The sequence below is a fragment of the Ambystoma mexicanum genome, chromosome 5p, assembly GCF_040938575.1.
Source record: "Ambystoma mexicanum isolate Mex_15411 chromosome 5p, UKY_AmexF1_1, whole genome shotgun sequence".
Classification (NCBI taxonomy): domain Eukaryota; kingdom Metazoa; phylum Chordata; class Amphibia; order Caudata; family Ambystomatidae; genus Ambystoma; species Ambystoma mexicanum.
The window spans coordinates 1,334,878,331-1,334,891,015 of record NC_090930.1 but is presented as its reverse complement, the minus strand read 5'-3'; the positions used below and the strand labels follow the sequence as shown (position 1 = coordinate 1,334,891,015).

Here is a 12,685-nt window from a genome sequence, read left to right as displayed (position 1 = left end):
GATAGGGCTCACAGACCTGTTTTCAGTCCAGATTCCCCTGATCGCAGTAGTGGCCGACTCAGCTCAGGCAAGACAAAAGATACGAGTGTACTGGGAACCTCATGGGGTGGCCATGATAGGAGATTTGTTGTGGGACGCCTAATTTATTCCCTTCGAAGAATTGGCTGACTGCACAGGCCTGCATAGAGGCCAATACTTGTTGCACAACACTATTAAGAGGAAGATAATTTGAAGGTGGGTGGCATATAGCAAACTGAAAGAACAGCATGCTATGGTATATATCTTGTATGACATATCAGAGGGGAGGCACACAATATCTAGGACATATGACTTCCTGTTATCTAATCAGATTTCCACCTCCCTGGCGATAAGGAGAAAATGGGAGGAGGCCGTGGGAGCCCCTTTTACAGATGCCCAACGGCAGGGGTACTGGCATATCATAAGAAGGTTTAGCGGAAAGCGAGACTGCAAATGATACAGCTGCAGATTACACACAGAGCATATATGACGCCCCAGCGAATCTCACGGTTCCCAGGTGCCTGCAGAACAGCTATGCCCCAGATGCAAAGCATAGGAAGCGGGCATGCTCCATATGTTTCGGATGTGTCCGATTGTGGAACAATACTGGCGGGAGGTGGCGAGCAGAATGAAGAGAGGGGGCTTGTCGTTGAATGTGGAGGCAGCGGGGCTTTTGGGCGGTTTCCCGCTGCCTAAAAGAGCAAAACACATCACCAAATTGATGGATCTGGCGTACATATTGGCTAAACGCATAATTGCTATGGCATGGTGATCACCCATTTGTCCGGCTGTGGATGAGTGGTGGCGAGATATGAAGAGGTGGGCATCGTCTGAAACAGTGGTGTGCAGGGGAGCAGTACAGAATAATCAAGGGGAAAATACAAGAGACAGCCCTAATCGACCTAAAGTCCCAAATAGACGAGTTGAGAGACAAAGGACAGTACTCTGCTCCTACTTGACCTCTCAGCCGCATTTGATCTGGTCAATCACAAGGTCTTATGCCACTTCTCCTCGGGTGCCATCAAATGGATTGAGTCCTTCCTGAGTGAGAGAACCATGAGAGTCTTCTCACACTCAGCCGCTGCCGACCCTACACCCATCCCATGCGGTGTTCCCCAAGGGTCCTGCATCTCGCCTACCCTTTACAACATCTTCACTAAGCCACTGCTCGACGATCTGGACCAGCTGGGTATCACCTAAACTAACTATGCAGATGATACTCAGATTCTCCTCCCACTTTCTAGGGATTACGGTACGGACATGGGTTTAGTGAACAAAGTTTACCTTATCATCCAAGCATGGATGGCGACTCATGGCCTATCCTTGAACGATGATAAGACTGAACTTATAATTCTGGGTTCGCAGGCCAATATCAAACAATTAGGCCAAGAATACTCATCATTCAATATCGACGGTAATACTATTAAAGTTTCCAAGGAAGTAAAAACCCTTGGATTCTACCTGGACTCTACACTGTCCTTTGATAAACAGGTCAAATCCCTTACCTCGGCCACGGCTTACTCCTGCAAATTACTCAGAGCTGGTAAACCGTTCCTTTCTGACAATAGCTGTCTGATCCTGGCTAGAGCTCTAATACTCTCCAGAATCGACTACTGCAACGCCCTATACAGTGGTGCTAACAAATCTACCATTCAAAAGCTCCAAACGCTACAGAATAACGCCTTAAGAGCAGCCTTAGGCATAAATAAGAAAACTCACATCTCCTCCTTGAGACGTCAACATAAATGGCTATCCACATCCAACAAAATTCTGCTAAAACGCTTTCCTTGACACACAAAGCCATTAACAACGCAGCCCCCAGCTACCTCATAGATAAACTCCACAGAAGAACTTCTCTCAGACCTACTAGAATTGGAAACACTAATTGTCTGACTATTCCTAAATATAAGCTCACCACCATCGGGGGGAACAGCTTCACTGTTAAGGCAGCTAAAAGTTGGAATTCATTGCCCCAAGAGTTGAGAGCGGACCAACCCTACTTACATTTCAGGAAAAATCTAATAAAACGTATCACTTCTACGGATCCTTAATCTCCCACCACTCTCAGAAGACTTGCCCACTTCCCTTGTGACTTGGTCATCCTGCAGTAACAACGGACCAGTGTACTAATTTTGACCTCTGCATTAATCTCTGAAGACCTTGTGCATTGTGTTCCACTCGGGAGCCTAGTATCTTACAATGGGCCCATGTGGCATACTTATCCTCTGTACAATGCCTACTGATCATTTATTTAATTTCATTGGTTATTCCTTTCTTCGTCCTATTTGTACATTGTATATATCCTGCATTCATGTAAAAACTGTATATTTTGCTATTATGTAAATATTGTAACCTGTGTACACGCAACTATGTAAGTCTTGCATCTCCATATCGCCGCGCCCTTTTACTCACGAGTCTGGTGCGCTTAACAAATTAATAAACAAACAAACAAACAAACAAACAAACAAACAACAGGGGTTATGGCCTGGAAAGAGGTACTACAGGCCCTATTTGCGGCAGACACCAGGGAGACGGAGAGAGGGGCGGAACCCTAGCAGAAGCCAGAGGGAATCCAGTCTTAATAGTAGCGACAACATTGACACTAAGTAGGGTTTGGACAAGTGTGTGGGGAGGGAATAGTAAGGAAGGGGTAGGAGGGTGGGGAGTAAAGTTAAGTAGTACTGTGATTTGCATAACGATGATACTGTATGGAACATTGCCTCGGCACTGCTTTATTGTGTGTGTTTGGTAGTTTAAAAAAAAACTGCCTCTACAACGACCATTGCACCCTCAACATATTAATGATGGTAGGATTATCCACCAAGCCCCACGTGAAGTTAGATATTTACAACAAAAAATCTCAATTTTAACAGGAACAAAGCAAGACAAATACAATATATTCCCCCTGTCTCTTTCAAAGAAAGACCAAATGACAACCTATTTAATATTCGTGTAAGCCGAGTTGATAGCCCATGCAGAAAAAGGATTCCTAAAAACATGCACTTGATATGGCCAAAACTTTTCCAAATTAATTTCATAGCCAATGTTGATCACAAAAACATTAATATTATTAAACCATTCTCCAATGGACGATTCAGTGTGGCAGCCTTAGTGGATTCACTTTATTTTGTTTGTTCCATTTCCACCTCCCTTTACAGTCTACTTAAATAAATGAATCAGTAATCCGTGTTTAACTTACAGAAATATCTAGCTCCAGCAGCAAACACGTTTTTACAGCACCTGGCATAGTGAGTTGCTCTGCCTTCGTAACAGCAACCTGGAAGAGGGGCTCAGGATGCATTGCAGAAAAGCTTGGTTCCTAAAATGAAAAATAAGATGAATAGTTGTACACCAATTGCATAGAGGGGTCATGTGATCCATCGGAGCATGCACAGTCCCTGGAATTACCTTTAGTTCTGAGCCTTCAGGCATAGTCGTCAAATAGGTAACCTGAAATGTTGAATCCCATTCCATAATATTTTCGTTGCTGGGTGGGTGGAAGCCCCGTCTCTCTCTCCTCTTGCCTGATGCTGTAAGCTTCCCATTCGCCCACTGAAGTTTGTTTTAGCAGAGCACTGCACACCACATTGGTGTTGGTGTTCGGAGCACTCTTCTTGAGGCGTGAGGTGGCTGAACACAGACTTCTCCCTGTGGCTTGACTGGAATGTTTAACTCACTGAAAACACATGTAGGGAGGAGCTCAAGCGGTCTCTTTCATCTTTGTGCAAGCATGTGTAATGGGGAAATGAACTGTCACCCTTTCAGGCCTCTTCTTAATGGGATAACAGAGGAGCTCTTTCTAGATATCTTATGGCTGCAAGGTGAGGGCTGCCTGTCGTTCTGTTCTTAACAGGGAGAGAGGCATGGCTTCTTCCTGGCTGTCTTTTGTGAGGGACAGAAAGTACTCTTACAATATCTTCCAGTCTTCCCTTCAGTTTTCCCAGCCCTAAATAAGTATGTGTGTTCTTCTATTCATGTCCACGTTTTCCCCCTCTGACCATGCAGGCAATGCAGGGAGTTATAGTGCTTGACTGCTGATATTTCTGCGCTGGATTGACTCACTTGGCCGGGTGATAGAGCCGGTCAGAGGAACCTGGGAAGGCATCTCCAGGTTCATGTGGTCACTATCACAATGAACAGGGACAGGAACAAACTGGATTAGGATTGTCACATATCAGCAAAGTAATCTTCGGTCCCCCTGCATCTGTAACAATTGGGTACCATTCATAAACACCCCAAGTCCTGCCAACATGAATCTGTTGTTTTATGATTTCTCTAGTTATTGAGAGTGGGTTGATCTATACCACTTCCATGATGTTCAATCATTGCACTTATGGGGCTACCAATTTCACCTCTTTGTTTAAGTACCTGGGAAATCATAGATCATCCATTAACATCTTATAATTTAGTCTGCTCCATCATTCCTCTGGAGAACTCACACCCTCACTATCAGAGATGTTTGGCTAGTAACTCTCCACTCTTTCCTCAACTCCTCTCTCCCACCAACCAACTACTACTATTGACACACTGGAGCTTGGACATAGTCCGTTACAGGCAGTATTCAAAAGGAAGCATGACACAACACCAATAGAAGAACAAATTAAAATATCTAATATAGTGGTCTGTCCAAGACACCGATCATGGCTGTGCTCCTAGCCCTTAAGCAACCTCTACCCAAATAATTTGCCTTTTATTGCATTTAGCGTGTTTGCTCTTCAAAAGTACCCTTTTTGCATTCTAAAAGTAACTCCTTCCCATCGAAAAGTAAGTTATGTGCCCTAGAAAAATCGAAACAGCCATGCCCTCTGTAAATTCAAGGCACAACAATGCAAACAATTCCAACAAATGTGACGAATTGCATATTACAACTTCCAGTGAGCAATACAATATCAACAAAGACAGTGCTTTGCCATTACCTGTTTAGGTGCATCTTGCAGCTGAACATCTATATAAACAGGAGGAAGAGCTGGGATATTCAAGGCAGCTTGTGACAGAGGAGGCACGGACCAGACAAGGGAGGGTTCAGTGTCTTCATTTGATATTCTCTGATCTATATCCATAACGTTTTGCTGTGGTGGCAAGGGATCCGAAGGGGAAATTCTGAGCAGATGCATATGAGTGCCCAAGCATGGTGCATCTGACATGTCTTGGTATGTTGAGATGCCATTAGTTAACGGCTTGGAATCTTCACTCAAACATTCTGCACCTTTGCTGGACATGACCTCCTTTTCCAGGGCAACCCAAAGTCCCGCAATCCATGGCTCAACAACCAACTCCAGACTGAAAAAAAAACAAGAATACACTTTTTCACCAAACAATTTAAATGTTAGAGTAACTACTAACATGGAAAAAACATCCACTGGAATATGGGCTACGGAACAAACCTGTGACAATATACTATACACGTGCATCTACACACTAGGGCTCAAAACTGAGGGGAACTGGGGGCTATTTAGCTCCTGCTTGTTGCCTAGAAGAGCCTGGTTAGCTTGATACCAACATCTAACAGGAGCTACTTTTGACACCCAGGCCAATTGATATGGAACAAACACACCTTTGTGAATATAACGCAATACAAACATTAGGACTCGTGTATACAACATTTAAAGAATAAGGGGTCAAGAATAATGGTGAGACTAGTGTGAGACAGCCATGGTATCAAGAGACACACAGACACAGGTGACACAGTTTCAAAACCTTTATTCAATGAATCAGGATGGGCGATACAATGATATGTTTGCATCTTATGTAGAAATTAGATTTGTGGAATGCTATGTACTAGCTCCTCGTTCCCCAGTGGTAGCTTCTGGTCACTGACTAATGCTGAATACTCAGAAGCTACTTCTAGCTCATGCTGATCCAATCGTAACTTTGATACCTGACACAGTGTATGCTCTCCAACAACCCAATATCCTATGGTATTATGACAAAATCCAGACACAAGTACAAAGTTTGAGCAATGAACATTTGTACTAGGAACAATATTTAAAATGTCACTAGTGTGAGACAGCCATGGTATCAAGAGACACACAGACACAGGTGACACAGTTTCAAAACCTTTAATCAATGAATCAGGATGGGTGAAATACCTTTATGGTCCTATCGCTATGGCAGGATTGTGCTGCCTAAATAAACTAAGGATTGTCAAAGTCAGTGTGTCCAAATCAAAATGCCTGTCTGTGTCCACACCTATGCTTGCCCTCACAACTAAGAGACAACTATAGTGAAGGCATGGTTCAACTGAAGAAGTGGATAACAAAGTTCAGAGCACTGGCTAGCTCCTTTTCCCCCCAAGTCAGGATACAGTTCAAATAGTAGGATCTTTTAAAGCTTGTACCCCCTGGGGTATAGTCTCTGGTGATAATCCAAACAAGGTTTACTGAAAAAGGTTCAATTTAAAAGGTTCATAACACGTTGAGGCGCCTTTCCCCAGACTTCAGCTACCAGTTCATGGACTTCACAAGAAAGTCTCATTGAATTCATTCAAGGTTCAGGGTTACCTTCCCCAAGCTCAATACAGTTCTTGCTCACAAACCAAAGTTCACAGGTTCTTCTCACCTTAAAACTTTCATTGGAGTCCACTCCTGGCCGTGGCGCAGTTTTAGACAGTGCGGGCCACCAATAACAGGTTGCGCAACTAGTGGCTCTTAATGTTGGGGCATAGGGCTTTTCTTTATACATCAGGGCTTCCAGGTCTAGGTGCAGTTTTAGATCATACAGTTCACCCATTACAGGTCACGCAACCAGTCACCCCAGCACTGCCTTCAGGCTTTTCCTTCATTTTGACAACTTGCTTTCATATAATCCCAGGCACTTCTCTGGCCCTATTAATGATTCAAGCTCTTCAGCCTGCTAGTCTTTATCGTTCTCTTTATTCCATCTCCTGGCCCCTCTCATCAGACCCACACTTTGCTAGGCTTCTCTGCCCATTTATGACTTGCACAGCCGTTCTTATATTCTTCACCGGCTTTTGCTCCCACTTCGCTAGCTCCCCTCTGCAGCTTTACACTCAACAGTTTCAGGAGATTCAGCGCTGTTACAATGTCATGTTACTTTTCATTATTCGCCAGGCGCTCTCCTTCAGTTTGGTCAGCATCTGGCTTTAACAGCCCCTGGCCGAGTGTCCCCGGGTCTGGCATTGCTACAGACGCTCACTAGATGATCACTCCTGAACTGTCAGGTGCTTTCTGAAGCTTCTTCCACAGCAATCGCGCTTCGCTTCTTCCCTTGTCAAGAGCTTTGCAGACCAGCACTGCTCCACTGGCTAGAATCCCGGGAACTCTGTTGGCGTCTCGGCACCTCAGCTTCTCGCCCCCTCTGCACGGCTCACTTCACGTTCTCTGTTCCACCTGTAGCTTCTCCCCTGCCCATCTCTTCTTCCTTGTGACAACGCCACCTTTTTATATGACCTTGATTGACAAGGGATTTCAGGTGGTCCCAATTATTCTCAAATGCCTGCCTATTCAAATACTTATTAGTAGGACATGCCTGATCCTCATACCTACATGTCTCTACACTTTTCTTTTTCGTCCCAGTACCAAAGTGGTGTTTACCATAGGTAATCTGCATTGCTCCTAGACCTCTCCTTTTCTTCACAGTACTTGAGTGGTATTTTAAGGAATGAATATCTTGGGGTCGGGTAAGGAAAATGGGTGGTGTGTTCAGACTTCCTATATTCAGGTTATGGTGATAGTACTGGGGAGGCTGATGCTAATTCCCTTGGAGAGGGAGGACCGGATGGAAAAAGGTGAGCTCATAGCATATCCTCCGGGAGTACAAAAAAGAGGGACAAGATTTGTATCAGGAGTTGTGCAAGGGTTTGGTCTCCAGTGTTGTTTTCTCTTTCTCTTTCTTGAGGGAAAGTGCTGGGGTAGGATGGGACTTGGGTGGCAATATCCCATGAAGGCTGAGGGGATGTCAGGTGAGGGAGTATCTGAGAAAGGGGGATACCATATCTCTCCATCTGGCGGTCTCCCCACCCTCCCCAAGGACCCCCTGCCCAGAAGACCCCCCCTTCACTTGTTCGTCCCAAGGATTAAAATCTAACAGTGATGGCCCTTCTCTGGCCACCTGAACAATGGGCCCACAGGGAGTACTGGTGAGAACGCCCTCAGGTTTCTCACACTAGGCAATAACTAAATCATGTCATGATCTAACAGCAGTACCACTTTAATCAAGATGAAGAGCTTCATCGCTGAAACACAAGCTTTGAGAGTAAGGAAAATCAAGTGGATCATGTCAAAATTTTGCTAAATGTAAATAGTGAAAAACATGCACTGCTATGTGAAGAAAAATGTGTGTAGGTTATGTGGGAGAAGGAGCTTTTCGCTGTGTTTACCTCGCCCTGTGTTATGAACTGTGATCTGTTTTTTTTTTTACATGTGAGCGAAGTACGCCTGGTGTTTATTGATGGTCCTAATAGGTATTGTAGGATGAATGGCAGAGAGGGGGGAGGGTGGTGCACTGGCGTCCTGCCTCGTAGAGAATGCTAATGTAGGTAACTCTGGCCTTGCTTGATGGAGATCATATTTTTCTTCAAAAAGTGAAGCATAATTAAAATTGGTGGAATTTTGATGTGTTTACTATGAGAAACCTGAAGGTAACCCACCCGGTAGTCCCCGGAAATCTGTCATCCAGGTGGCCAGGACAGGGCCATTGCTATTGGAACCAGTTCCTGGGGGTGGACCAGTGCGGGAGGATCACCTGAATGAGGGGTCTTCAGGCGTGGAAGTGGGACACCAAAGGGTGAGACATGGTATCTCCTTTCCTGCAATACCTTTTCTTCATCCTACCCGATAGGATACCTGGAAGTTCAATCCCCCAATTTCCTGACACAAACACTTTATCATGGACAGATCATCGTGAGTGACAACGGACTAACACCAGAGCCGTATACCTGACATGTCCCCAACACCCATGTCAGGCAAGTTCAAGCAATTACTAATCATTACACACACCTGACACTTCCCCACAAGGATAAAAGGCACAGCATGAAAGCACACTCTGAACGAAGAAAAGCACACGAGAAAGCAGCAGTTCCAAGGTGGCGATTTAACATGAGGAGAAAGGTGGCGAGACCGGAGAGATTTGCAAGGAGTTAAGTACCATTGACCTCTAGAAACCATTACTTTTACGAGCCTTGGGATGTGAGCAGCCTAAGACTGGGAACTGAAGCTGTACAAGCCTACGCTGTGCATCAAAGGTATGTGGAGCACTCCTGTATCGATAACCCAGGCCGGGAGGAGCGATTGCCGGCGTGGTACTGTCCTTGGCTCCTGCAAGAAAGCTGCGCTAGTAAAAGCGGCACAGCCGGTACGTCAGAGAAACCGATACAAAATCAGCTTGTGTTTGAACCAAGGTTGCAAGCGGCAACATTGTATGAAGAAATCCACAAATGACAGTTTTAAGCGCATGTGATGAGAGGTGCAAACAAATGGAAACTAAAGGAGTGAATATAATTTAAAACAGTCAAACCAGATATCGTGTAAAGGGTGGTCCAGCGCTACGTGGGTGCTCATTCGCAGGTCTCTGTTAGGTATTCAACTGAATGGCAACTGTATTGTAAGAAAGGAACTTTATATCGAAGTGGTCCTACTACGGGTCAAGCTAAACCCTGTGCACATTCGAAAGTCTTTGCTAAGTATAAAGTAAACTGCATTTGGTCCGAGCCCGGCTGAGGGAGAATAATTGAATGTGAAGAAGAGTTCTGTGCCCGGCTGAGGGGGATCCGGGGTGGACAGTGAGTCACTCGAGAAGGAATATTTTTCGAATCTTAAAATAAAGGGATCTGAGCCTGGCTGAGGGCAGGGTTGGGTGTCCAGTGAATGACACCCCAAATCATATAATCATAAGAAAAGAACTTCCTATTTTTTGTTTTGTACATCATGCCCTCCGAATCAAGAGACTTTGATGGAAAAGAGACTTAAGCACAGAAGGCTCTGATGCTGGAATTGGAATTGTATCCTTGTGTCAAGGAAACCAGAGTGTGTGCTTGGCTCGAGTGAACCACCTTGCCCCATGCTGAAAATGTGGGGAAGGGAAACATTTGGACTTATCATTTTGTGGAGACTTCTTTCTTTTTCATGAACATTACGCCACACTATTTGTAAAGTAGAAGTAAAGATTGGCAATATTTTATTTTGTATAGGCCCTTTTCTTTTGACAAGACTGCAGTAGGACAGCATTATTATTATTTGATGGTCGTAGTTTGCTCCCATCTGTAGATTTAGGTTTAGATCAGCATTTTTCACCCCCTTGTGAAAGTTCAGTAAATACTAACCATGGGCACTTGTGTCTGTATTGCTTCGATACCATGCCTTCCTTACATCACACAGAGGAGAGTGGAAGAAGAATCAATGGAACCTACCACTGTTGATCAAGCTTTCTTCCATTTCTGATGGTCTCTGGGTAAGTTAACGAGACCTGTCAGAGATAGTGCTCTCCAGAGGCATTACGTTGATGGTGAGTTTGTACCAAGGATAATCCAGATTTCCATAAGGCTGCTCTTCAGCAGGACAAGGGAAGCACTAAGTTGCATTTGAGTCATAGGCTGGCAATGACACTTGAAAGAATGTTGAAGGATGCTGCAACAGAGGGACTGAGCCAATAGAGGAAGGAGATATATCTTAAGTAATGCACAAGGACAGAAGAGGAGACCAGATGGGACAGTAGCTGTGGCACAATGCTGGACCATATGGGAGGGATCACTTCATTTGCCTTGGGGAAGATTCTAGTCCCACCCAGAAGCCATAGTATCAGGAATCTGAGAATTGCCAGTTCCTAAAGGGCAGCAGAAGGCAGCTCCATTCAAAAGGGAACCCTGAATCAATGCTACATAACTAGATAAAAATGATTTTTTCCAAAAGGGATAACAAAAGACCGCAAAACAGTTTAACTTGCCTTACCATATCGTGTCACTTGAGAGTCTGTCACCACTTGGCGTGTTGGACAAAGTACACTAAGACAGAAGTGCAGCTTTCGGGCACATTTTTATTCTGGTGGCAAACAATGCAATAATCTAAATCTTGCAGCTCTGTTTACTCTGGGAGATGTTATCTCACAACAGCCCTGTTTTCTACTCCCTCCTCCAGTCACTTGCCTGGTCAGACCAAGTTAAATCTCTGGTTGCCCATAGGCTCCCGCGTTTACGGCATTGCCCTGGGCCGGCGAATGTAGTTTACAGCTGTGTTATGTCCCTTCAGCCCCAAGTGACACTCAAAGAAAACTGTACCTGTTATTTCCCATGGGGCGGCGATCCGCATTATACTCCAAAGCAAGGGTGGGTGAATTGGGAAGTAGTCCCCTCCCTGGCTTCCCTTGGTCTCTCTCAGGGCAGGCACAAAACTCTTCAGCAGGCTCACCTTCTCACACGGCAACAGCGTTCCGCTTTCTTGGCCTCTCTCTCTCTCGCTCTCTAATCTCTGCCGGGTTCCCTGCTGCTTTGTTCTCCAGCAGTGTAGCACTCAAGTCAAGGCTGCAGCAACCTGCTCGACATCTGCAGTCTTTTCGAAAGGCTTCTCACAACTTCCATTAATATGCCCACATGAACTCTTCCTCTGTGGCGTTCCTCTCAGACTCTCTGGTTCCTCGCTCGGCATCGTCACCCTAAATCAGAATCCACCGAAAAACCAAAAAGAAAAATTCATTGAAATAGCCTGCCTCATGCCACACCCGATTCCCCACCCGTCGACACTTCCCTCAATCTCCAGCCATTTTCCACACCTTCCTTCCCTGAGGTGCCTCCCCAGCTTGCCGCGGCTGTGCTTCTAGCTACGGTTTCCCTTGGTGTCTGGCCGTCTGTGTTCCGTAGTGCCGCCGCCGTCCCTGTTACATAGCAAGCTTCCTTCTCACAGATCCCACCCACAAAGTTGTGGCATTCGGGCAGGGTATTAACTCTAGAAAGGAAATCCGCCTGGGCCATTAACCTACCAGGCCCTTGTACAGTCATAAGGGAGAAGGGCTGCAATGCCAAAAACCAACGCAAAATCCTAGTGACTCAATGGCCCATTTAACCGCCAAATACTCCTTTTCAATGGTGGCATAAGATTGTGCATGTGGCATCAGTTTTCAACTGATAGGATAGGGCGCTCCATCTCATTTTAGTTCTGAAACAACACTGGTCTAACGGCCACTCCAGGCGCATCCGTATGTAAGAAAAACGGTGCTGAATAGTCCAGACAATGCAGCACTGCATGCTCGGCCAAGGCCTTCTTCAGATTCCGGAATGCCTGTTCGGTTTCCCTTTGAGTCTCCACAGTTTTCAGGCCTTGGCAGTCTGTAGTCGATCAGTCAAAGGGGCAGCCAGTGTTGAAAAATGTGGGATGAATCTTCTCTAGTATCCTAAGAAACCCTGAAAAGCTGTGATTTGTCTGGCATTGGCGAGGAAGAGTAGCTTATCAATAGCCTCAAGTCTGTCCTGCTGAGACCGAATGGTCCCCTAGTCAACATAGTATCCTAGATACTTGGTATGCAAGATTGCCACTGATGTTTTCTTTGGATTATCGTTGAGACCGGCGTGCTGTATGGTCTCAAACACTGCCCACAGATGCTGTAGGTGGGAACTCCATGAAGTGCTCTATACAATAACATCATTCAGGTAGGGCCCAGCATAAGCTTCATTTCCCTTTAAGATGGAGTTCATGAGACGTTGGAACGTCGCCCGGCCCCA

General features: G+C 45.3%; 1 protein-coding gene across 1 annotated transcript in view; it reads right to left on the bottom strand.

The window, feature by feature from the left end:
• Nucleotides 1-12,685, bottom strand: part of MTRR (5-methyltetrahydrofolate-homocysteine methyltransferase reductase) — a 983,610-nt gene that overhangs the window by 538,117 nt on the left and 432,808 nt on the right. The window contains exons 5-6 of the mRNA XM_069613725.1: nt 4,935-5,298; nt 3,218-3,337 (exon numbers count right to left, since the gene is read on the bottom strand). Coding sequence (XP_069469826.1) covers nt 3,218-3,337; nt 4,935-5,298 — 484 coding nt within the window. The remainder of the gene's footprint in view (nt 1-3,217; nt 3,338-4,934; nt 5,299-12,685) is intronic.